The sequence below is a fragment of the Dermacentor silvarum genome, chromosome 3 (genome assembly GCF_013339745.2).
Source record: "Dermacentor silvarum isolate Dsil-2018 chromosome 3, BIME_Dsil_1.4, whole genome shotgun sequence".
Taxonomy (NCBI): Eukaryota; Metazoa; Arthropoda; class Arachnida; order Ixodida; family Ixodidae; genus Dermacentor; species Dermacentor silvarum.
Genome location: NC_051156.1, coordinates 182279738 through 182307620, shown reverse-complemented (window position 1 = coordinate 182307620; position 27883 = coordinate 182279738). Strand labels below are relative to the sequence as shown.

Genomic DNA, 27883 nt, shown 5'->3' with positions numbered 1-27883 from the left:
AGTCAGGAATTATTAGCTAGTAAACCATCTTCGGTGTAGCAGGAACAAATGCATTTGAGAAGTTTTTGACCATGCGCTCGTGCGTGGTGTTTAAAAGCCAGTTTTCATGTGCAAGTCGGTAACATTTGACCGCAAGTCTTCACAAACTGCTGGTAACAGTGATACACGAGGCTATGCATAACTCGAAAACTCGTGCTAAAGTGCATCATCATTGTAGCACACGTAAAGTGACCAGTGGCAAAATTCACTGTTACATCAGAACTTCCGCAGTGGGCAGCGTTCAGGCATGCACCACTCGGTGTGTGGTGCGGTAACAAGACGACCCCCCGTGGCAGTCGTTAACTGAATGGCATTTATGCAAACAAAGCTTTTGAATACAGGTCAGCATGTCCCACATGAGTGGGATCTCAGCGACTCTTGTGTGTTGCCCAATTTCTGGCCTGCAGTGAGATGGCACACAGCTCAGTGCTGGCGAAATTGGCCCAAACCTGTAGTGCATTTAGCAATCTGTCAGGTTGAATAAATCGGGAAAAGCACTGACACCAACCATGCAGCCTGTCTGGAACAACATATGCCAGATGGTCATGCGATCAGAGTTTGAAGGCATAGTGAGGACAACATTCTTACACTGGCTCAGAAGTAAATGTACTTGTGCAGATGTTCAGACACAGCTTAGTGTTCTCACAGTGCCAACTTTCTTGCATCAGTATGCATGATGACAAAGTAATACTAAGTGCCGAAGCTGACTAGCAAGCAATTAGCTGTGCACTTAATTTATTTGAGACTCCTGGACTTAGTTCCTTCTACTCCTCTATTTTCACTCACTTTTCTGTCCCGCTTTGTGGTTTTAATTAATTGTGGCCTTCATATATACGCGCACATCAGTTTTCTGTTCAGCCTAAGCATCAAGCACTTGTTCACTCATGTGGGGAACCTCTAATGGTACGGTTATCCCAAACATTGCCGCCTAAAATACTTTATTAAGATGTCATAATTTCAAGTGCCCAATTCAAGTGCACCTTTTGCCTTGCAGGTAACATTTCCTATGCAATGGTTTAAATATACTTTCACGGTCAGATGTGCTAGCTAAGATGGAGGGATGGCTTTTGCCAAGTGTATTAGCAATAGCAGAGCCAACTGAAACCTGTAGCTCATTCTGAAAAGCATGATGGTCAAACCATTGCCTTTTACGAAATGTAGCAACAGCAGTGTAGATGATGCACATCAAAAAGCATAGGAACTGCAAAACCAAGCCAGGAGCATGCACAAGCCACTGCAATTGACTGGCACTTTCACAGAATTGCATGAAGGGTTTTGTGAAAATTGCCTCCAAATAAGAAAATAATAAAAAAAAAAAAGTTGCATTGCAGCCTAGGCACATCAAAATCAAACTGTGGTCATGTTGCCACACATGCCAAGTAATAAGGAAAGCCAATTTCATGATTCCTGTGTTGGCTTCAAAACAATATTAACAGCTACCATGTTCCATTAAAGCAGTACTGAGAGAAAATTCTTTGGGTTCTGTTTTTTGTGCTTAATCAGTAGCTTTTTTGCCCTTAATCAGGTGCATTTGTGTTTAGCCTGACAGCGGCTCCACCTGCTACCAAAAGCACAACAGCAAGGATTAAGTTCCCAAGCAACCAGCAGTAATGGTCAATTGCTTCTGTTCAAAGATACTGCAAGAAACAAGTGAAGCATTAAAATAGATACTGGTCAAAACAGCCATAGAAGGACAGCAAACTTGAAGTCTTGCAGTGCAAATATTTTCACCTCTAATGTGACCTCCATACAAAAGTTGCAACGATCAAAGCACAGGGCGAGTTAGCACATATAGGACATAAAATGCACTATGCAGGAGCAGCTTTGAAAAGACGTTCATCAAAATATATCATTTTGCTGGCTCAATTTCAGCCTAGCTCTCTTTGGTTTTTCAACCTTGTGACATTTGCTTAAACTATTCAGTTTAAATGTAAATACCAATTTAAAATGTATACACTCGTAAAGCACAAATCTTCTTTCAAAAATGTACGTTTCAAAATGCCACTTGAGTTGTGTCGACCTTGTACAAGGTTCCCGTTCACTGTGCTATCATACTGGATGGTGGCAGACGTCGCAAATTAATGTATAGTAGTTGGTTAGCATCCAGCCTGGCATTCAAGCCTTGAGGGAAAAACCATAAAAGTCCAAGCTTCATAGCCGCTGTAGATTTCATGCAGGTGCATCGATGACAGCCTTGTGCATACATTTGTAGTCTTACTACAGTACACAAGGTCACTTCGTTATGTCAAAGGTTAACTTTGAATGCTCTTATGGTCAACTGTTAAAAGACTGCTTGAAAAGGTGCACACCCCCTTTTAGCCAAATAAAGTTGGAGGTTAAAAAATGTATATAAATAATTAAAAGCCTCCACAAGGACTTGTGCACTTCATGATGTTTTCACAGAAATAGCTGTTGCCCTAATGCCATGAATGTTTGCTCTTTCATCTTGTCTTAGTTGTTTTTTCTTGCCTTCTACACGGTGAGTTTGGTCAAAGCAGCCATCCTATACTCATAGCACATTTGAAGAAGCTGGCGCACACTGCACCCAGAATCAAATCCTGAATGGACGGAGTTGGATTCTTTTTTTTTTTTTAGCCTGCAGATGATGAGTCGACTATGTTGACCACCATACATCAATTTGAGTCAGGAATGGATTGCCCATTACTGCAGCTTATGACTGTGAAACAGACATAATTGAAGCTGGCTGAGACACTGTCATCGTGTTTTACCCAGCAGCAATGATGGCACGGTTGATGTGTAAAATATGAATTGCGTCGATGTACTGTACAGCTGTACACCTTGTCACACAGAGGCTGTTTGTAGTCATAAGGTAAACGTCCGGCGATTAGCGTTGCTTCCACTCCATCGGTTTCCACCATCAGCTTCAGAGCTTTGCATGTTGAGAACAAGCCAGTCATTGGAGCGCCTTTCCTCCAGCTCCGCATGATCAAGCCATTCCTATGTGCAGAGAAAAATATATCAAGCTCACGTGGGTAAATATTTCTGGGGCCACATTTTCTAATCCTTTCTGTCAATTCTTTTCGTCTCTTGTGCCAAATGGCCAACACTGGTGAAAACTGGTGCAACACCCAGGCAAAATCCACTGAATACCAGATGCTGTATCCAGTAATGCTATATTTAATACCAGCAAGGTGGAAAGCTGGGCTAGTTGGTGTGGTTCCATTGGTATATGTGGTTTTCTTTTCTCTGTATTTTGTCTGTCGCGCTGTCCTAAACCAATTCAATACCACAACTATAGAAATCAGCAGGCACTAGCTTTTAGATATGTGCTAAATTCATGAAATGCCTGCACGAATGTAGGCGCAATTTGTTTATGCTTTACGAACTGTAGACATGCATAATATGCAAAAAAAATAAATAAATAAGGCTGAACAGGATGCAAGCATGCTACTGAAGTCGTTTGCTATGCTGTCATTCTGTCCTTCCTACATAAAATTGGCTCATAGAGATGAGCTCACAGGCAGGTGAATAACTGGAGCTTTACTGTTTCCACTGTATGCTATGCTGCAACAGTGAAACACTAATGTAGCAACAACTTTGCTGAGTAATGGCAAAATGTACACCAATTGAAGTAAGACAATATAATAGGCTTCAGTAACTATAGTCGGCTTGCGCACATGACTGAAATTAAAGAAAACGACAAAGACAAGTGATAGTTTAGCGCTTCAAAGCATTCTTTACAAGCACACGCATGGAACAGAACCTTTTGTAAGTGAGAAACAGCATAAATGTAGAGTGGGATTAACACTACCGCTGTGAAAACCAGCTCTTAATGATGTAATAGCCATAGATAATAAAAATAAACCTATGATATAGTTAGACGTAAGAGAATGTAGTTTGGCCAACTTAATTTTTTCTACCAAATTAACCAATTATTACCCCTTCACACCACTATCTTAGCACTATCTGCAATTGTGTGGCACCCTCTCTGTTCATTCCTATGAATGGCACATCTCCACTTGCTTTTTAAGGCTTTGAGTGTGATTTCCTTGGTGACTAAATCACCATACGAGATAATCAGGACATTAACCTATCTCTCTGGCTAGACTGAATATTCGCTTCTAGTGTTCTTTTAAGGAACAGGCACCGAAACATTGATAACCTGTGTTAGGTGTTACTGATGCCGTTGTGCCATCTTTACGTAATGCTAGGTAGCCTAATCATGGTGTAGCAGAAATGACAGCAGTGCTTGCCGGTAATATAACGCATAGTCTGCACGGGATTTCAAAAGCAGAGATCACACTCAATTTAGAAGCAAGTCATAATAATGATGCTAATGGCTTGCACTCTTCACTGTTCTTCAAAAATATTTGCACACTGGTCTCTCAAGGCTTGGAGCAGAGCATGCACAGTGTTGAGCACAAGGTTGTGGGTTCGGTTCCCAGCACTTCGATGGGGTAGAATGCAAAAATGCTCGTGCTCGTTTCAGGTGCGTGTTAAAAGAACTCCTGGTGGTCAAAATTAACCCGGAGCCCCTCGACTACACACTCTCATAATCCGCTGTTCAGTTTTGGGGACATTAAATTATTCTTTCAAGTCATAGCGCACCTTTGCTTCATCAGCATACATCTTGAGGCAGAAGGAAAACTTTGTTTTCCAGCGCACCCCTCGAAATAGAAGTTTCTGGGAATTGGCATCCACATCGTAGATCAGTGGCTGTGGGTTTCTGGACAATTCGGGAGGCACACTGCAGAACTGCAGCTCTGCCCGTGACATTGCTGTCTCCACCCTCACGAGGTTGTCTTCTGTAAGGAAGCACAGGAAATAGGGAGGGGAAATTAATATAATCATTGCAACTACGCATGTGACAGTGGAGTCAAAAGTAAATAAACCATACTCTGCTGTAAGTGAAGCAATGATAAGCAGAAATTGGGTGCATGATGCGCTCAACAGGAACAGTAGGGTTAATATGGTAATGCATTTGTACGGAATGCCGTTGGGAGGGGGGACCTGCAAACATTCTTTGGTGAACTTTCAAAATGCTTTTGCTATGAAAGAACATCCCATCACAAATCTTCTACTGCAATAACTTTTCTGTGGTATTTTAAATTGACAGAGTTGCAAGGAGCCTAAAGTTGATTTTCGTCACCTTTTGTGGCTTTCCCTTCCTTTTTGAAGTTCCTAGAATGTTGGAAAGATGGAAAGCTCTGGTGGCAAGAGCAATGCTCCACCCAGTGACCAATCACTGGCAGAAGAGAGTCTGTTGTTGGGCTAATTGTGTTTATGGTATTTAGAATGAAAACAGCCGAGAGTAATGGGAAAACAAATTGTGGCTTGCTCGCAAGCATCTCTTTTGCACTGAAGTGTAAGCAAGCTGCCTTTCTCTCTCTCTCTCCGATTTTTTTTTTTTTTTTTTTTTGTCGTAGAGAGAGGTTGCCTACATAGAGAATTGAATTGGTAAACAATCAGTTTTTCGTGTTCTCGTCTTACTTCCATAATTTTTCCACCTCGCTCTCTCATCTTCAATCTATGGTGCCCTTCTTGCATGTTGCCTCCCCTGCATCCTCCACTCCACTCCCCCACTTGAACCTCCCCCCATTGCGCACCCATCAACCCACATCTGGTAGCTCCTATTATGAACAGCACAGCAATTCTCCCAGCATTTCAGTTCTGTTTACCTTTTCAAGGTTAGGTTTCTGCCATTTGGACATCATGGCTCATCTCTCATACGGAATAGAGATGCGGATAAAGCATCACAACAAATAAAGGCCTTATTTTTTTTCCCCTATCTCTCTCTCTTTCCCTTCTACCTACGTCCCCTCCCTTCCACCGCATTGTTTTGTTTGTTTTCTTGCCGCTCCTGCCTTGTAACCCTATCCTTTCCATGTATATATCTTGCGGTTTACAAAATAAATCTTCAGTAGCAAGTCAGTGCTGTGTCTGTCTCTCCTTCTTCTCCTGTTAGTTTGCATTGTTTTATATCTAAGCATGGGCAGAATGCAGTGGGTTTCCGTTTCATGCACTTCATCTGACTGAGTACAATTATAGGCATTCAAATTGCCACGTTCACTCAGTTCGTTTTCTAGGCCGCTTTGCTCTTGTTTTGTTTCTTTGTTAGCTCATTGCTTTCCTTTCTGCACTGTTTTATTTGGTGCTCGTGTCTTCAACTTCTCATGAGCTGGTGACAGGGCCACTAAAGCGATCTCGGCCAGCACATTCGCAGCCGCTTGGTGGAATGTTACATTATATAAGCCATTTCACACAATATAGTTGTTCAGTTGAATTTGCGAACATAACAGCAGACAAAGTCTCTGAAAGACTTGCGTCGAAAGCTCTTTACTAGCAGATTACAAAATCTGTGTGCCTCCACTACCTAATGACTCTCGCCGTGCTTCTAATTACAAGATCGACAGTGCCACTAGCAGAGGCCAAACTAAGTCAGCTAGTCATGCGCTTCACAGATGATCACTCACCTTTGCTCTCTTTGCCTATCTTCATTTTGTACTGTATCCTGAATATGAATGCCTCTAACACAAAAGCCACAACAATTTGCAGGACGATCTGAGCAGTGAGAGAGGGGAGAAAAAAAAAGAAAGATAATGAAAAATTGCATTACTGAACGTAGTGATATGCTCTTAATGAGCGTTTATGGTCTGCTCTACTCAGATGTGTGCTTTCCAATGAGCTTCGTGCAGTCAGCAGCTAAATTGATGAAAATTTAGCGACTTGGCATGCATTGCTCGTAACACTCGAGCTAGAAGCAGGCAAGCAGAGTATAATGCCTACTTTGTTATCAAGCTGAGTAGAATGCAACACTTGCATCCATTTTACTTCGCTGTTGTTTCGAGAATAACTGCAATAAAGGCTTACTGGCAGTGTTAATCTGTGCGGTTTTCATCTGTGCATGGTATCGTGATTTTTGAGCAGAACACACCGCAAGAGAGACCAAGCTAAAGCACTCTACTGATAGCCAACCCACCATAGTAATAAGATAGAAGGACATGAAGAACAGACGGCTGAACTCTGATGTGACTGCAGCGTATCCATCCATTATGATGAACCAATTGTTGACAGCCATCAGGGCAAACAGGGTCACTGTGGAGGTGAAAGGGAGAAAGGGAGGGGGGGGGGGTTCAATTAATTTTTGTTTTTCACTTAGCAACGCTTTCTGTGTGATAACGAAATTATTTTTCCTCAACGCTTTCACCTTTTGCACTCAGCGCAAAGTAATGTGCACAAACACATGATGCCCTCCCGCACCAAAATTCACTAGCTTAATTGAATGTGTGTAAATGGCACAGTTTTATAAGCAAAAAGAGCGCAATTACTTTTTTAAAAACATAGGGAGGCAAATGTTGCAAATGGTTAGTGCACACAGTTTTAGGCAGGCTAAACATGCACCGAACAAAATCAAATGAACAGCAAATCTTAACAATTGCAACTGAAAAAAAAAAAAAAAAAATGCATAGAACTTTTTTTTTTTTTTTTTTTTCTCGTCATTTTCTAAGAGTAGCAATGGCATGTTGTAAGTGCCAACCATGCTATTTTATGACCTATCTTGTAAACGCAATTGTGTTATTCTGGTGTTTGGATTTCAAATGTAGGCTCCGACCACCCCTCCTTAAAATCTTTTCCATTCCAATAAAGTTTCTATTTCTATTCACATTTTTTTTTGGTAGTAACATCCAAATTTCTTCTTTTTTTCAGTGTTACGTACCGTAACTGTTGGCGAGATTGTGAAAGTTCATCAGGTAGAAATAGCCCGGTCCGGATGATGTGTTCGTGGCAAAGTAGAGTTCAACCGTTGTGTTCCTAGATAAAAATAATAAAACAGCACAATGAGTTAAGAATGAGCAGACATTACTACGTCTACATTATTCTATTTCTGCAAATACTGCCCAAAAGTTGAGCGGTTGACTTATAATTGCGACCAAGAAAGGTTGACTTACCACTCTGATAAAAATACGCTTCCTGTATTCGTAACAAAGTACTACTAGGCAAACCATCTACCCTCCCCACGACAATTTTGTAACCCCTATATTTAGCTCCTGTTCATTTATTTGGCGACAGCCAAAAGTGACCACACAAGCAGGCAGATGGCCTCTATATTCTTGAAACTTTTGTGTGGCTTCTTAAACATAAAAGCGAATGTGCATTAGAAATGACTTTTTTTATCCTCATATGGCCATAACCTTGAGAGGGTTAATCCACATTTGTCACTGACATACGTGTGAGTAGACATTGCAGACTGATGGTTTTGCTTACTTGCAGCAGTCCTCCATAACATACTGTGAGAAAACCTCAATTCCAATGACAGCAAAGAAGTAGTAGACAATAACAAGGACAACTCCAACGCTGACAAATCGAGGCATCAGGATGAACACCGTGCCTAAAACATCATGGTAGCTCTTCTTCAAGTGAAACAACCTGGAAGTGTAAATAGGCAAATTACAAAAACATGCGTCACAGAAACGTCACCGTAATAAGCTGTTCAGTGAAGTTGGACACTTGAATAACAGAGATAAAAGTAGCCTTTTTAAGGTTTTCTCGATGTAAAAGTTTCATAAAAGGAAGTGGAGAAGTTGAAAGTTAGAAACGTGTTTTACACAAGAAGTATCAAATAACAAAAATAATTCCCGAGTAAGAACCATGCACTTCAATGCAAACTTTATTAGAGTTTCTGTAAGGCTTCTTGAAAAATATGCCAGTAGCGTAAAATTATCATCAGCTACATTGCAGTGAAGTTCACAGCTTAAAAAACACCAACGGTACCAATAAATATAAAATTATGGACACAGTCATCAGTGTCAAACATGGTAGCATTCTGTGCACCGTAAGAACCTGCTATTGATTAAAAAACATTAAAGTCTCACTTGAGAAGCCGCAGTGAACGAAAGATGAGTATTCGCAACAAGTTAGCATCCAAGAAGGCTCCTATGGACCCAAACACAACGGCAGCCACGATGACCAGAAAGTCAAACCTGGAGAAATCAAAGCAGATCAGTTGCTGCGAAAAAAAAATTTTTTTAAAGTTTAAGAAATAAAACCTGCTTAGAATAGCTAGCCAGGGCCATTAACATGATGTGGGACCATTAGCTTCTGTTTGGTATATGCACTACCATATCAAAAAATGATGGGCTTTTTGTAAGAATGCCTCATAGCTGCACGCAGCTCCGCTGAGTTAAGGCATTCATGTATACCAAACACAACCATGCTTTACACATACCATTTTTATTATTATCTTGCACTGCTATTTTATTACATTTAAAAATCACGTAAGTGGGACATTGTGCTTCATGGAAGGTTCACATCCACTCATACATCCACCAACTTTTGTAATTGTCCTTGTAATAAATTGCGATACATCATCACAACTAAAATGGTCCAGCACTTCGTGCTAACTACTTAAAAATGTGTACTGCAATTCTGACAGAACAATGTAGCAGCATTTCTTCGCTTGTATTAAAATGACCGGCAACATAAAATGGTTCACACAGCAGACAAAAAAAAAAAAAGGTAAATGTTTCCATTCCTAACAGAAGCAAATTGGAAGAAAATTGCACAACATATAACCACCACAACTGACAGTGCATTAGTGACATTGCATAATATCAACAGATCAGCAGGAGCTGAGGCACTTACATCAGCGGCCACCATATGCAAGGAAAAGTCTGCAAAACTTGCTTGCTATATACTCTAGCACAAAAGTGCCCAACTCATTCTTCTAAGTGCTCTTTCAAGGCAAGATGAAATTCTTTTACAAACAAACACATCACTCACTTGTTCCAGCCTTTGTGGAAGTAATCGGCCTGCACCATATGCTGCTATCTTCAAAAGCATCTCAGTGAGATAAACTGTAACAAAAAAAAAAAAGAAATGTTGCAAATGGTTTTAACACATTGTTTTACTATAACTGTGCAAGAAACTAAAGCCCACATGCACAGAGACTTACGATGCTGATGAGCTTAGTTTCTACAAAGTCTGCACTCACATATGAGCAGCCCAACTAGAAGCCATGCTGAAAGTCCAGTCCTTCCATCCCCTAAGAATGACGAGGGGCCACCTGTACAATAGAAAATTACACACTCAGGTTCAAGACAGAATCTTCTGTGCCATGACCAAGTCAGTTTACTGTAATTGTCCAGTTAACAAAAATTAGTGGTCAAAGATATTGTCTTAGCCTTGCCTGTCAACTGAGTGATTTCCACTATGTGCCAGAGAAAGCTTGTGTGATGACAAGGTCTGAAAATACAAGCAAGAAATGATGCAATTAAATTGTGGTTTGTCAAACAGCTTTTTGTGGCTGTACAAGGAGCTTTTTTTAAATTTCATTTTTTATTCAAAATTGTCCCCTGCGGCATAAAACGTTTGGTGTGTGCAAGATATATATATATATATATATATATATTTATAGTTGGTTATGTCCGATGAAACCTAACAAGGATCTGTGATGCGGACTATAGATCTGCAGGTGGCATTTTACTCAGGTGGGCAGCTTGGCTATAGCCCCACTTTTGACAGGTAGTGGCTACATAACTATGTAATTAGAACACATGCACCCCAAACAGCCCTTCTGGACAGACGCTCTCCAAACTATTAGGTAGTACATTCAAAATACATTTTCAAGTTATGAATGCCACAGAGGGCAGCCAACCCAACTTGCATTCTCAATATCATGTACGGTACAGTATCAGTACGAGCATAGAGTACACAGAGAGATGACAGATGAACTCACAAGCAAGAGCTGGGTAGAAGCAGGAAAGATTCGAAGGAAGTGCAGAAGAATGAGAGCAAAAGGAGCAAACTTAGGTCTCTGTTTGGGAGAAGGCAGGAAGATTAGAGCATGTAAAGAGACAGTTACATGACAGTACTACAATCAGCAAATGTATTTCGCTCGTGTGCGAAACCTGCCAGATCTTAAGCATGACTTACATATGATAACGTTGCTCCATTTCCAAGTGATCAACTTGTAAGCACCTTTGGTAACATGAATGGGGAAAAAAGCGAGTAAAAGGTCACCACTTGAATATCTAAAATATCCAGAAAGCTATACTCGTGTGGCGAAATTTTGCACTAGATGAAGCACAGTGCGGTGCAACCAACAACTCTGATGCTTCCAAAGCGAGCTATGACATCGAAATAAAATATGTTCATTGTTTCGTAAATCACAAGCTTCTGAGTTAGTCTGTGCTTTTTTGTGTGTGAGATATCCACAAGAGGAAAATGTAAAACAGTATAAACAAAGTGCATTACTATCCAATAGTGTAGCAAAGGTGGTGCCCCCCCCCCAACTCGCCTCGAAATTTCTTCGTATGTGTTCTGCCTAGGCGTCTCTCCCCATTTCCCCATTTCCCCCTCTTCCCCTCTCACCCTCCCTGTCCCCGATCAAGTGCATGCCCCCCGGTGAAGAAACATTCTGGCTACAGCACTGTTACTATCTCCACCTACAAAATACAAGCGATGAAGGCACAGCTGTCATACCTTCAAACAGTTTTCTCTCATATGGTCTCTTCAGCTCATTAAACCAAGGGTAGTCTGACCATTTCCGCTAAAACAGAGACAAATATGATAATGTTTAGCACAACTGAACCTCACAGCCCATAAGCAATCCTCAAAAAAGGTACACTTGTTTTCAGTCACCAGTTCCACTCCACAACTACAGGAACAGTAATTATATTAACATTGCAGATGGCAATGCACATAAGTATATTTTTTTTATGGAACAGTGTTCTGTATGGCACAGTATCATTTTCTGTTATATGTCAAGGGCTTTGTAACTACACAAAGGCACTAAAAAAACTTAGCTGTCACAATCTTCTTCATAAGGTACAAAAAAGAACTTCCGGAAATAATATAACATAACTGGCCAACAACATACTCCTAGCAAAAGTTATGTTATTTCAAGCATGCCCATTTTTTTTTTTTTCTAAGAAGAATGCATCTGCACTGCAGCTTTTCTCAGCTTCTGCAGCTGAGAATGAATAGCAGTTTTAGTCTTTACATGGTGTCAGTATATAAACAAGAGGTCCAGTACAACTTGTCAGAGGGCACACTCGAAAAACGCGATCTGTGTTGTCATGATGGAATAGAATTACGCTCTTATGTAAGCTGGAAAGGGCAATCATTCTAATTTCACTTGCCTCCCATGTGAGCTTGCTGGCTTCGTACACCTGAAGGAACTCTTCCTGGCTCAAAAATCCATTCTGGGCTGTGTCCATGGTCTTGAACATCAAGTAGACGTCTCTTCGCTCTGCAAGGCAATTTGTACCACACTTGTACAGATTTAATTAGGACGTGACAAAACGACAAAGAAAAACAAACGCTCGAGCCTAGCTAAGCCTGGTAGCTGTGTACTTCCTAGAACACCTCAGGTAAATTCCACTGATGCAATTTTAAGCTAGTTTATTTGCTCCATGGAAAAATATTTGTTTTTCACTAGTTGATCATGAGTGGGTTAGCTTTTCCACTAGTCATTTCATATCTACTTGTTCCGTGGCCTCTCTCACCCTGCTTTGGGGCAAATATTCGACTGGGAGTTCTACCATTCTACAGTGCATACATAGCAACACTTCTGCCAGCTGCATGCATGTAATGACTTCTGCCATGAGGGAGCACAAAGCAGTGCTCTGGTGAACTTGGATTTGGACAATCCGAGCATGATTCAAACACTTGCTTGAGAATTCTGGTAGCTCTCTTATGAAACAACAAGCAGAATTGCCATCTGTAATACGAAGTTTTTATTTTTAAATCAGAATCTGAGACTTGAATATCATGTAGGTAAAAACATGTGATAAACTTATCCTGCCTGATATGCAATTACAGATGCAGCTAGTAACATATCAAGAGAGAGTTGCCAGGCTATCCTCTTTGTCTTTGCTTCACCTGCAGATTAACGACAGCAGCTCCCAGGGAAAAAAATAAGTATATTTAGTCCAACGGGCCTATATGCCCCTTGGCAAATCTGTATTTGATGGTTTGAATTTTCTTTTAGGACACAAATCAGTCGTGTCCATTGATTTTTGTTTTTCAATGGTTTGTGTACTTGAATTTAACATGCAGGTTTTCATATTGGAAGCCGATGCAGCAACGTCAATACTGACATTGCAATGCGGGCAATATCTTAGCTGAAAGCTACGTTTGCTATTTATCTTACAGTCGAAACAATTACTCCACTGTGACGCAGCATACTGGAACATCATTTCCTACTGATTTGTAATGTGGTAGATGCAGTAAAAAATGGAAGCAAACACCTAGCACCAGTTATGCACTGCACCTACTGCATGCCTTCATGAGATTTCTATGCAGATCCTACAGTACTCCACACAATTTTACATGATGTCAGTTGCAAAAATGTAAGTTAATCAGAAAAGGAAGGGTGCACCCTCACTTGCACGTGGCTTGTAGTACTTCATGAGTCCCTCAAAGTGGCAGAAGTAAAGGCATGATGGAGAGGACCGATTGACAAGCAGGCGAAAGGCCTGGTGGCAGGCTTTTCTGCGATGAAGTAGCAGCTTGCGAAACTTGTCCTTCTCCAGAGATGAGAAACGCTCGTACACCACTGCCAACACCTGCATTTCAAGCATGCAAGAATTTCTGCTATGGATGCAGCTTGGCTGTATTTTTTTAGCTCTTCCACGTAGAACAGTGAATAGAATTCTTGGCAGGACATACGTGCTCTAGCCATAGTAAAAAGCCTATGCTTATGCTAAGATGTTCTCAGTGTAATATGGCTAGATACTTGTTATTACGATTGGTGCTTTTATTGAAAGGGGGTCTGCCAACTGAGAGTGGCTGTGTGTTTATATCAGAACAGTGCAAACAAATATGTGCACCATTCAGGGGGAAAATAAAGAGCAAATTGCTTGGGAAAGCAAATATTTCGACTTCAAGTAGACTATCTTTTGAATTGTGTACTACTAGTATGACCAGTGCAGGTAGGTAGCTTCTATCCTGATTAATTGTTCCCTCTATGCAGGCATGAAGGTATCATATGCTGAAGTATCATAGGCATGAAGGTATCATATATATTCCAATGGCAGATCCAGAGCAACCCCAAGCTTTGCCACAGAGCGCTGTCTTCTGGCAGAGAGCACCCACTCCTAATCCGCGTTTGGAACACTCGCGCTCCAACCAGAGCAAGCAGGGGCACAGTCAATCACATGCGAAAGTGGCGGCATTGCTCACGCGGAACTTGCACTTTCCTGCTTTTGCGAATGACAAATGTTTCTGCCGCATTGCTGGGGCATGTTTGCTTGTGGAACTTGAGTTATTTCAGTGCTGAAATTCTGACAACGTTTGCACTTTTACTAAAAGCTATGTCTCTCTTACCTTTCCATCTAAGCGGAGCGTGCTGTCTGTATCGTCTGCTCTGTCTTCTTTACGCTGTCTGCTATGCAGACAAACCAATCAACGGCTGCCAGAGGAACTATGTCACGCAGACTTCCAGTTGAAAACGCCGATTCTGGCGAAACGGTCGGGTCTGCTCCACGGGGTGATCTCGGATCGAGATCCGCTCTCAATCTGCCATTGGAATAAATGATCTGAACTCCCAATCTGCCATTGGAATTCAGCAATAGTGGTAGCATGGAGGTAACATGAAGGCAATGGTACAATGTCAGATAATCATAAAAAGTATGAAACAAGTTCGAGAACAACTGTTAAAATATGTAAGTGTTGAGACACATTTCTTTATGTAAAAGCAGATTTAGCTATAATCGTCCACATTTTCATCTGGTATCTACAATAGAAGTATATACCACTATGCCTAGCACAGTTCTTTTAAAGCAGATTAGGAACTTGATGAATGAGTGATAATTCAGCAAGCTATAAATGCTCATGGTACGTATAACAACAGAGATCCTTGGCTGCAGTAAAAAAGGAAAATGTTTCAGGCTCTACACACAGGCAATAAGGACATGCTAAATGTTGAAGGGAACTACTACAATCAACAGAGCGACAAACCAAAGAGACGGGGAAGCTGCCAATTTCTGACTGACTAATCTCTTTTGAAACAATAGAAAATATGTGTGTGGTTAAGCTTTTGGAGCAAAAACCTGAACATGATCTTGTTTTATTTAAAGGTGCTTTTCAGTTATGTTTGGTGTTTCTCTTCTTTAGGTTAACATGCTACAAGGAAGAAGGGAGAGAGGAAGTGCATGTTTGAGATAAACATAGTCTCTTTCAAAAAGACAGGTTAAGCTGACTAGTGAGAGTACTTCAACTGCCGCTAACTGCTTCTCCATGATTACAATTTAGTCCTCGAAGGGCTAGGCAACCAGACACCCCGAGACCAACAAAGCATACTATGGCCTCATGTAGTTCTCAATGAACATTCAGAACATTTTAAGCCCAACCAAATCATGGCAGATAACCTTCTCACACAAAGGAATCAAAGTAAGCTGTGAAATACAGTGTAGTACTCCTGATCACTGACGCATTTTATGGGTATAATGTCGCTGAAATCCCAGTTCCCATGAGCAGTCCCCTCTGTATTACCAATACACTTGGTATGTTTATTGGCCACTGTGATTTTCTTTTCCAGTGGTTGTGTGAAAAGCGCGTTTCAGGGGTTCTGATTTAGTTGATTCTTTCTCCATTTGCAGTGCTGCTCCGATGAGGAAGACCAAGGTAGTCAGAGATGACTTGCCACCGCTTAACACTGCCATGGTTAAAGAGCACTGGCTAAAGTCAAACAAAATTTTCATGCTGGACTACGACGGAACGCTCAATCCAGTCCAGAAGATACCTCACAACGCACAGCCCGGTGATCACCTCATTGACCTGCTGACCAGGTTCAACAAGAAGGCCAAAGCTGTGATATGCACAGGAAGGCAGAAGGAGCAGGTTGATGGGTGGTTTCCTGCCGAGATTGAAATATTTGCCGAGCACGGGGCTTATCCATAGGAAGGGCGGCTTGTGGGAGAGGGAAGGAGAACCACTGGACTTGACAGACTGCATCGCAATCATGGAGGAATACAAGAAGGCATCGCCAGACATAGTTCTGGAAGTCAAGAGCACCGCTCTAGCGTTCCATTATCACCGTGTCAAGGGCTTCGATCCAAAGGAGATGGTTGAGAGACTCAGGCGCCGCGTGGGTGACGCAGTGATCGAGGGCAACATGATAATTGACGTGCGCACCGTGAGCAAGGACTGTGCCCTGTCTGCAGGTCAATCCAGCAGTGTGCGCTGGTGACGACCTGACTGATGAAGACATGTTTGAAGTGTGCAACGGTCTGTCCATCCGTGTGGGCAGGGCGCCCTCCAAGGCAGATTTCTACGTTGACAGCGTGACCGACATCCACAACTTGCTGGAGGAGCTAATCAAAATCAGCTAAGCAGTAATATTTTTTAGTTGTAGATGTTTTTACCTGTCACTGCACTACACTAACTTTAGGTGCTAGTAGTTAAAAGAGGTAGCTAGAGAAGTATGGGGTCTGCCACAATAAACCAAAAAGGCAGTGCAAATGCCAGCACCATTATTGCTCACAACTTCCATCACTCACCAAGTTCATCAGGAAGTAGAGGTGGACCAGCAGAAATACGACAAAAAACAGTGCAGCCCATTTGGAGTTGGCATAGTATGGTATCATCACATCAGGGAAGCTATAAAAAGAAAAAATGTTGATAGAGACACGCTTGACACAATGCAGCACATATGGCATTTTTTTTAATACTCAACAAGTTAAATAAAGCAAGTTCATGCTAAGCTCTGTATTATCTCAGTCTGGCAACTCTTTAATAAACTGTACGTGCACACTGGTATCAGTTAAATAACAAAATAAACATGTAATGATGTAATATTCGCAACATGCCTGCCAAGCAAAGCAGGGTTTCTTTACAACTTTGTCTCAAGTTGAAAGCAGTCACAGCAATAGGTAGTGCAAGGCAACTCTGGAGACTGCCACTTGTAAATCTACCCCTTTCTCTTTTTCTTTTCATGCCTTAGCAATGCTTCACACTCTTCCTCCTCTTTAGATTTAAAGTGCATCAGCACTTAATTAACAACTGTCATGTGTTTTGTGCTTGGTATGTATTTGCCAATGTGGACAGTCTCTGAGTTCAGCTCATGCACTCATTTGAGTGCACTGCGTCTCGGAGTGGCCCATTCACTGCACTGACAGATGTGTTGCAGCGAGCCCTGTTTTGCTGATAGTTAACACAGGCGGGCCTTTATTGATGCAGTCCACCCTTAACGTCCATTGTAAATTACATGCACCGACTAAAGCACATGTAGCATACAACCATTAAACATACAGCCTGATGTCTCTGGGCTAATTTTTGCTGATGAGTAAGGTGCACTTAAAGGACACCACTTACTAACAGTGGTGGTTCGCCAGTAGGTGCTAATGTGCAAAATTTTATGTATTTCTTCTTTCTCAATACTAGTCCTGTAAGCACTCCAGAGAAAATGTCACACGATGAATCGTTGACAGCTGTCTCTATAAAACATTCTTTTCAGTTTAGTGCGCGCTTGATCACATTCTTTCCTGGTTTGTATGAGATAAAAGGAAGACAACTGACATCTGAAAACCTTCTACTCAAAACTCTAGCCAGCCTGTAAACTATGCAAGTGGATTGCTGCCATTATACCTCTGCAGAAATGCATTCCCCTCCCCCTTGCTTTTTCTATTACACCATTTTTGTTGCTTTTCTTCTAAACAGACACTGACACAAAAGCATTCAGTCTACTAAACTTACTTTTCGAGTGTCAGTACTTTTCGAGTGTCAATGTTCAATTGTGTACCAAACATACCAACATATAACTAAACAAAATAAGACTGCAAGTTGTGATACGTGCATAAGATCTAGTGCTGACAAAACAGCAGAAAGTCCTGAGCAATTTTTAAACTTTTCATCGTGAATTTGCTGGCCACAGTACATAGGTCAGTTAGTAGTACATCAAAATTCAAGCATGATTTTTCGTGGTACTCACAGATTCATATTTCAAATCAGCTCTGTTACGAGCAAGAACTACAAACACAGAATTGCACTGTTGTAAAAGCATGCATTGCACCAACCCCTGTTATCTCCCCTAGCTGCCTAGGTTTTTCTCGAACCACTTTAAAGCAGGAAGAGATAACAGGCACTACTATCTATCACTGCAAGCATGCCTTGTGGTGAAAACTTCCTGTTTTGGCAGCGTCTCACTGAGTGAACATGGGCCAAACAAAACAAACAAACCCAAGCACGCATTCGAGACCCCTGGTTACTGCTGTTCGGACTGGTTACCGCTAGGCAACCAAGAGATGCATACATGAATCGCAATAGAATTATAGCAGTAGCTACTCATTAAGCTCACTTGCTCTGTGCAATGAAAACTGATAACAGCACGAAATCGAAATTTGAATTATTAAAATTCCTGCTACATCTCAAGCTTCCTGCAATCTTAAAAAAATAACAATAAGCGATTACATTCACTGTTTTGATTCAGCTAGATTTTGATTCTTTGATTCAGCTATCAATCTTAGCTATCTAATATCCATGCACATGAGCAACAGTATTGTTACACCTGACTTGATGATAACTTTCAGTATGCTCATTTTTAATGATCAGAAAGGCTGTATATAGCACAAGAATGCAGTGTTCAATGTTGGCACAGAATGTTTTCTATACCTTTATATTATACTGGCTACTGAAGGAGGCCCTCAGAATCTACTTTATGGACCCATAGTGAAAGTACTGAGGCCATTAAGAATTGTCACGACGTGACCTTACCATTTGAAATGCAGCAGCCTACAACTTAGCAGTGCGTTAGCACATTACAGAAGCAAAAACAACGGATCATGCACAAAGGACGATAAAGAGGCAGTACTTACTTGGACGTTGTCAACAGTACGAAGAGATTCACGAGACTGTCATAGAGCGTACTGAAGTACTAAAAGTAAAATGCAATATGTTTTTCATTAATAAATTTTCCATATAAAGCTCATAGAGTACAGCATAAGAGACTAAAGATTTTACTCACGGGCTCGTTGTTAACAAATGAGAATATGTGATATCCTGCAACAAGGAAAAGAAAGAGACCTGACGGACACACATGGCATACGCAGAATAAAGAGAGAAAAGACAACCTATGCACTTACAATAGACTATATGCGAAGTACCAAAAGCAGGCTTTCCCAGGGCAAGTGGGATAACCAAGATGGCTTAGCTTCCACTAGTAGCACTGTTAAAGCTGAGAGGTGCATTTTGAAAGCTGATGATGCTAGGTACGGAGGGAGGCATGGATTGTGGCACACACAGGTCTGCACGACTGAGATAATGTTTACGATTCTAGGCAGACGTCCACTGTGTTAGTCAGGGCAGGCGAGACGTGTGGAGAAGAGCACATGCAAATGTTACGTATGGTGAACCATAGTTTCATCTAACTCTACGCATGCCACTGTCTCGACTCATGCCTGTTCAATATGTTATCGGGTAGCAGTTCAACTGCCTTTAATGTTATCATTGATGCTAGCATCGGAAAACACTTGATTTGATAATGACAATACTATGAATTAAAACAAAAACATAATGAATGGCCCTAGACAAGCAACTTTATAAGACATCTAATTTTCAAGTGCAATGTATGCTAACAGTTTTTACAAAGCGTAGTGTAATTACATAGCTACATTAGTTTGTTTTTTGTTTTTTTCTAGCCCTTGTGTAGTTTTTGTTCCTCAGCATTAGGGGTGAGTGGGAAGACCATAAATTTCAAGTTTGCTTGATTATAAGAATATTTTGTGGCTGAAACATGACACAAGAACTGTACTTACCTAAAATGGCAAACACTGTCATGAAGAAAAACAATATGACCAACATATCAAACACTGGTGGAAGAGACTGCAGGATCTGCCGAGTCAATCTGTGTAATTAAGAAAAAAATTCAGTGAGCAAATGCTCTCGACTAGCCATTTAGGTATTGGCAAAGATGTTTAATTTCATGCAAGTATACAATCAAAACATATTGTGATCTTTAAGTTATTCTGACCAGCTGCATCATAATTGCACTTCTTAGCAACACAACAGGTTGCGCAATGCAAATATTGGTAATGCTTACCACAAATGTTCCTAAATCTGGGAAAATTTTGACAACATAACTGCTGAAATATGAACGGTATAGCAGTAAAAAACATAAAGAACTTCATAGTAGACAAACACACTTCTACTGCCACTTCTTGTTGCGCTTTGACGTCAACATCATAGTGAGCACGTTCTTGTTCCAAGTAGCAGCCCCATGGGCCGAGAAAAAGTATTTACATACTTTTCTTGTCATGGATATCAGTAAACTACTGGTCATCAGTTGGGACTGGAGTCCCGACACTAGAACCTTAGTGAATTTTGTATTGAGCGACGCAAAATTTTATCATGACATTCAGCAGAAGAAATGTAGAAATATCTGATAAAGGTGTATGGAGAATGGCCACAGTCAGTACCTCCGAACGCCGCCCAAGTAGTGATTGTCGATTAGGAAGATGGGCCTGAGGGCACGAAGGATGCGGAAGTGTGTGGCCTGCCGTGCAGCAACCACAAGTGCCTCTATGAGCATTAACAGCAGGATGGACAGCTGAGTGAAAGAAAAGAAAACATGCACACACAGAGCATGAGAAGTTACCAAAAATAATGCGAAAAAGAAAAGACAATGTGATTATGGAAAAAAATAAAAAACAGTGGTCAAAGGTACTTACTTTGAAAACAGTTCTCTTGTGAGTAAGGAATGGTTTGAGTCCCATCCACCGGAGTTTCATGCAGAGTTCAACAGCAACGACAGAGAGGGCCAGGAGTTCAACGGAAATGTGAAGCTGAAAATGGCAAAGAAATAATGGTAACAATTGCATTGTGCTCAACTCGAACAAGCAATACCTGTACAGGGATCATCCACACACACCGCATCCACAGACACCACAGTCCACCTATTGCAGTGATAGTGGCAACCACAATGAATAATTTATTTAATGTTCTGCCATGATGTTGCCTAGTGTTGGTGCATCATTATTATGCAGTATTACAGCTACTGTAACCATGGCCTAAATGCATTCCATGGGGCATACATGTACTTCAATCCATAGCCCCATTAAAGCGCAGTATTTGCACAGCGTAAAATGACTACCGTGATGGTATGCTGAAAATAAGTGCAAGATGTGTTTTATGCAGTTTACACGTAATGCTTTATACAGATAGACATAATATGGCTGCTGTTCTAATGCCCATGAACATGCTATAACATATGTCACGAATATATTGCAGGCATTTTAACTGAATACACAATCAAAGCAAATAATATCATAAGTAAGGAGCTTAACTTCATTATGAACAAGTGAACAGACATTGTAGGTTTTACATTCAACAAAACTGGACACTAGAAGCCCGCCACATATGTGCTGCTTTTCAGTCATCTCCACTTCCAAGCGTGCTTTACTTCATTATTGACTTATATGATTAATGTTATTTAAGAATGGCCTAATATGTAAAATTCTGAATACAACAAACGGTCTTCGTCATCTGATTCATGTTCAATTTGAGAACTGGAAAGTCTTGAGTATTTGTTTATGGCCATGACAGACGACATCATCACCTATATGGCAGTAGCAAAGGCAATGCAATGACCCCAACTTACCACAATCATCTCCGCACATGAAATGCAATGCATGTGTGAGAGAGGTAACTCCAACTGTTGATCACATCGTGTGGGAATACGAAGGACTAAATATGAAGGTGATGTTCTTTGAGGACTGAGTCTGGCCACGGGCTAACACCAAAGATACACTTAGCTCACCATAAAGCTTCGCAATGTGGAATTTCCACAGTGAGCCACGTTTAAAAATTAATTAAATTAAATTATGAGGTTTTACGTGCCAAAACCACGATCTGATTATGAGGCATGCCGTAGTGGAGAACTCCGGAAATTTGGACCACCTGGGGTTCTTTAACGTGCACCTAAATCTAAGTACACGGGTGTTTTCGCATTTCACCCCCATCGAAATGCGGCCGCCGTGGCCAGGATTCGATCCCACGACCTCGTGCTCAGCAGCCCAACAGCATAGCCACTGAGCAACTACGGCGGGTCTTAACCCGATCTCCCTTCTCCTTACCCATTTCCCAAAATAGGCCTCATTCCATTTATTTAAATAATATACAATGGAATGCCGTTGATACGATCTTCACGGGAACCACAAAATAAAGCATATCACCCGAAAATCGTATCATCCAACGTACTATCCAACGAAATCGTATTATCAGGAAAAGAAGAACGTATTATCCCGAAAAACGTATTACGCAGAATCATATCAATGAGATTCCACTGTACTATACTTTCTCTATATAAAGCTGGTGGCATGCCACGCTCCTGCCCTGCTCCTGCTAGTGTCAATGCACCTCATTACAAGTGAACAGCAATTCGGCATTGTGCAAATATGAAGTGCTTTGTACTAAATAAATAGGACAACTGCTTCAGTCTGCCACTAAATACAGTGACATCCATAGCTCACCCACGGTTCTCACACACAGAAACAAGAACTCACGGCGACAGGGACGCTGAGGCCTGGCACAGCGGGGGCCTCCATAAGGGCCAGTGCCATAAGCACGGTGGCCGAGAGTAGGTCGAGGCAGTAGAAGAGCACATTGTGCACGACAAGATAGGCTGGCAGTGCTTCGCGGCTGCATGGATGGAAGTCCAGCTTATCATTGTTTTCGCCTTCCTGCAAGGTACGCACAAGCGACCAGTATAAAAAAAAAATGGGTTAGATCCCTAGAAGTGCTACTGGCATGAAGCGAGATGAAGACAAGCTCCCGTAATCACTAGTGCATGTGATACTGCAGTGAGCTTTGGTTACTGCAGCATGCTTATCAACTTTATCAACTGGGGGCCTAACTGCATTGTCATATAGCATTTCTGAGTAATAATGTGTGAGGGGTGCTGCCATTTGTCACTTGCTTGTGTTTCAATTTTTATTAGTACAGGGATAAACATCTGATATGCACCGTGTGATAAAGTGTACCGTGTGGCTCTAGCTGTCATGCAGCTATGCACGGCCAGAGGCTCCACTTGGAATACTGAGAAGAAACAATAGATACTTTCGTGACTTAACTTTTTGTTCCACTGAATCTTTTACCTGAAATCTGCTAGTCATTACTCCTAATGGCACATCTTGCAGCTAACGGCTACTATATGAAGCTGCTATTAATTTTTCCAGCTTGACTGGGAGATGGTGAAGCCCCAAGCATGCAACATCTCTATCTACAACTAAAGAAAGAGAAAAAAAAAAGAAAGAAAAAAAAAGAATTTAATGCCAATTTTCATTTTCTACTTCTCACATTAGTATTGTCTTCTAACAGTACAAATGGCTTAAAAACAGCATTTGATCTCACCATAGCTCTGCATTTTATTTATGTCTGTTCTGATACAAATTCCAAATATACAAAGAAAAGTCAGAAACCCAAATTTCTTCCATCACAAATTTTGTTTGTGTGTGCCCACACAACAAAATGACTAAAACATGATGTGCATATAAGAATCTCAGATATTGAGCTCCGAACAAGGCCAACCATTATACGACCTTAATGCTACTTCATAACACACCAATATCAGGTATTGTACCCATTATTATGAGTATCACAGAGTTCATCAACATCACCATGGCATGAGATAGCATTCTCGTTATACAGAGTGGTCGTCTTTCGGCCGAATGTGCGCTAAATGAGCACAATATCAGGGCACTATATCATGCTAACACAAAGTGGCCATCCATCCTATTTCAGCAGCATCATCCACTGGAAAAGCAATTGCCTTGCCATTGCAAATGTGTCTTGAAAACAATATATCATTAATGCTTGAAAGAGAAAAATGGTGCAGTTTGTACACAGCCTGAAATTACAATACAGCTGCAAATACAATTTTTCTACACTTTGCTTCAGCAACAAGAAGAGCTTAAAGTGCCAGTTTGCAAAAGATTTGCAATACCTCTAGGAATATTGCCGCCTCGTGGTAGTTTGACTGCCAGCACCTTGCCAGCCGTTCACCTTGTATTTCACCGCTGGGGAAACTTAGTTCAGTGTGCTGTGAGTAACAGGTTTCCACGGAGTTGGTGAGATCTAATGGGATGTCATCATCTGAGGAAACATGAAAAGAATGAGAGAGCCAAGAAATTCAGCATACAGATTTCTCAAATATAGCATAAGAATAGGAGCAAACACTTAGTTTCTTTACAGCCAGCTAACGGGCTTGGCAAAGCAAAACGGCTTGGCTTGCAAGCCCACTCTTTACACAGTTTCATTAGCTCACATGGGTATGTGAGGAATGCACATCAATATGAAAAATTCGGCTAGCTGTATAAAACCAGCCGCCTATTTTAAAAATACATGTCTGAAACATGTTGCCTTTAGATGTATTTTGGTAAATGCATGTTCGTAGAGTATTTGGCATAATATATAACTCTACAATTTATGGGAGTTTCAACATTCCAAAGCAACACCTGGGCTATGAGAAATGTTGTAGCGTAGGGCTCCGGATTAATAATGACCACTTAGGGTTCTTTAACGTGCACCTCAGCCTAAGCATAACTCCTGCATTCCAAAATGGCATTTTGGAATGCTGACCTCATAAGCGGAGGTCGATGAAGGCACTGGGCCAGTTTTTGATGACAACAGACCTGCACAAGTGGCTGCAGCCTGAATTGGTGTTTCTTGTGCTACAAGTGATCCTGTACTGTGATAGTCTGCGGTGAGAGTGACCGGCTGTGATATTGCGTGTCTGTGCTCTCTTTCTCTCTCTTCTTTCTAATCTTTTACCTCCCCCATTCCCCAGTGTAGGGTAGCAAACCAGATTTTCCTTTCTGGTTAACCTTCTTGCCTTTTCCCATACTTGTCTCTCTCTCTCACCTGCATTCCACCCCTATCAAATTGCAGCCACATGGCTGGGAATAGAGCCGGCAACCTCGAGTTGAGCTCCACAGCTAGGACATAAAGCAATACCAGCAAATACGGCACTGTTTCCTTAGAACAGCGACACTTAAACTTTGGGCCATCTTGGTCTACTTGATCTATTCGCAGGCTATTCAGGAATGTGCCCTTGGATACACGTGTGTGTGTTTTTAATAAAGAACAGGCACACAAAACCAGACTATAAGCCCATGGTATATTTCACTATGCCACAATTACATTTTGAATGCTCCGAGCATTACTTGCAGTCTACAATTGACACAAAAGGTTATGTTTCATGCTAAAAACAAATATAAAGTTCAACAAAAGACCATCAAACTCCCAACAAAGCTTATTGAATGCCAATGCTGTTTCTTTTCTTCAGTTTGATCTCTATCAATGTACATGTAGATATAGCAGCTTCATACTGACATATGTCATGGTAAGTGTGATGCTAGATGTTGTGCTTGCTCTTTGGATAGAAAATGCCAGTATGTGCCACTTTTAAAAGAAACACCTCATCTGCCATCAAGGAACATAATTTGCACATATCAACTTCACAGGAAAAATGCGTTTCATGCTATGTGTTAGGTAAACTTGCTTCTGTTATTACTGCTAGGTAGACTTGTTAGGTAAACAGTTAAAAATTATTGCTAGCCCTTCATGTCAAAGCTTAGCTGTAACAAATCCCCATATAAACCCCTTTACTCTCTAGAAGAGTCTTGTAATTCCACAGAGAGCAGTATACAGATGGCCTTAGAATAATATGCAATGAGAAGCTTTTCTGCGTTGGCTGTAAGTTACATACCACTAAGCAAGGTCGCTATTTGATTCACGCCAAATTCTCTTGACATCATGTATGGCACAGTATATTAATTTTAATTATGTGGCATAATGATGTATACAGCAACTACGACTGCATATTATGAAATGTACATTTCTGAAATGCTTTTGCTTCTGCTGTTCTAAGAACAGGGATGATGTTTCGGGCAACGTTTTGGTTCCAGGCTAGCTGGTAATTCCTGACGTGTACTTATTCAGAGCAGTTAGGGGGATTTTTAACTGTATTTATTGGCAGCTTTCTTTATTCAATTTTTTTTTTCAGCTCTTTGTTCTGTCTCTTTGTTGCTGTTCATTTACAGCATAAAACATAAATAAATAATAGTAATTTTTCTTCAATAAACGTTCAACTGTAAATCAGCATTGTGCGTACGTTCTATTATCTGTCCACATATATCCATGCTGTGTTTCGTGTGCTTTATATTACCATGTTTTAGGAAATCACATGAAAAAACAGCAGCAAATTTCCAACAGTTCAACACATGTCGCTATTTTTTTTTTTTAAATCACAGTTTCACCATAAGGGTGAAGCAATGACTGCGATAGCAACATGTTAGAATATCACACGATGTGCAAGACTCATAATTGTAGTGGCAGTATGAATTGAAGCAAATGTAAGCTGACTTAGTAAAAATGAGCTCATGTGCTAGGGGTCTGTTCAAATCATTCCATCGGACAATTTCATTTATGTTCATTAATTAAAGCCAACATCTTTCTTAGCGACTTTACCACCACTTTTCCATATCGGGTTCTTTTCAAACCTCTATCCTGGGCCGATTCCAGAGATAGTGCACAGCTGCGCCAATAACATTACATCATTTTCAGGTTTGAGCTCTCTTATTGTTTCGCACTTTTAATATTTAATTATGAGAAGACTTAAGATAAAAGGCATGCACTGTCAGTGTTTTGTTTCACGACATTCATTTGTGGACAGCCATTCTCAAAATTCTGAGGAATAATTTTGTAAGGAATGTAAGACCTGGTAATGAGCAACTTTAGTGATAGAATGATGTGGCAATATAACCCGCATATACCGCATGGCATATAGCGTATATATACCTAAATATATGCGAAACCTCACGGCGACGGAGACGGCAAAAATTCGCTTGGAGTGTCCATATAATTACTATCGCAATAAAAACATAACGAAAGAATTTACATGCGTCATAAGCGAAGAATTTCCATGTGCCATGCGACATTATGCACAACGGGCGTCAAAGTGCTCGCGCGTTTCGCAGGTGCTAGAAACCTACGGCAAGAAGCAATTAATTGACTGTCGCGCCGGCAGCTAACACGACTTTCTGATGTATAAATATATAAGCCATGCCGACTGGCGAACATTCAAATAAATTGCCACGTACCGCAAAAAGCAAAGCGCAGCATTGTTAACATCAATATTTCATTTCTATTATTATCACACACGTACAACTGAATGTGTCTGCCCATCACGCCGTCCTCGAGAATTATTACTAAAAAATGACACTACTATAGCGAGCTCGGTTCAGCGCGATCGCTGCTGCGCAGCGCGGACTGCTGCACCCTAAAGACGCAATGCTCACTTAAACTGAATGACACATCGAATCATCTGGCGATCAGGAAACAGGAAAGCATTAGCGATTAACGAAAACTCGATCTTGCTACGGCAGGTTTTATGACGTCGCACGCATTAAAGAGCAGGGGTGACTTTGTTATACGCCAATAACAAGACTCCCGGTAGAAAATTTTTCTACGCCGCTCGGGCTTCTCAATGCGCGATCACGGACACACTGCGACGAAGCGCAAAGAATGAGAAAAAGCGCGTCTGCTACTAGCGTAGCCGACGCGCCATAACGTACGGGACGCCGTGGCCCAAGACGTGCCAGCATCGATGCGCTCGGTGCTTTCGTACGACGCACATCTTTCAGCTCTCACGAGAATATTCCGGTCGCTGTCGTCGCTATCACTAATTTGCAAGCGATGAATACCGAAGTTCGCCATTCCTTGGCCATCCCACAAGGTTACAGCACAGACAGCGCTACATTTACAGCGCAACAGGCAGCCGCCCCCGAAGCAACAGTGTAGGCGAGTGTTAGGTAGCCGATCCCGCTAAAGTAAGCGAAATTATGCGCCAGCCAACAACAAAGCGCATCTTGGATCTCCAGAGCAAACA

At 41.2% G+C, this 27883-nt stretch overlaps 2 protein-coding genes across 2 annotated transcripts in view; one reads left to right on the top strand and one right to left on the bottom strand.

Moving 5' to 3' along the window:
• Positions 1 to 27883, top strand: part of LOC119446203 (60S ribosomal protein L6) — a 182328-nt gene that overhangs the window by 141795 nt on the left and 12650 nt on the right. The gene's annotated exons all lie outside the window — the stretch shown is intronic.
• Positions 314 to 27795, bottom strand: LOC119446202 (two pore channel protein 1-like). Its single transcript, XM_049663983.1, is given in 25 exon segments — positions 314 to 2997; positions 4609 to 4805; positions 6474 to 6561; positions 6980 to 7095; positions 7718 to 7812; positions 8266 to 8427; positions 8874 to 8981; positions 9781 to 9809; positions 9811 to 9854; positions 9992 to 10063; positions 10187 to 10231; positions 10234 to 10242; positions 10933 to 10977; positions 11482 to 11548; positions 12141 to 12250; positions 13388 to 13568; positions 16503 to 16602; positions 18816 to 18874; positions 18965 to 18999; positions 19755 to 19843; positions 20415 to 20545; positions 20667 to 20780; positions 22500 to 22676; positions 23939 to 24087; positions 27570 to 27795. Coding segments are annotated over 25 exon segments (2499 nt in total). The 5' UTR covers positions 27712 to 27795; the 3' UTR covers positions 314 to 2862.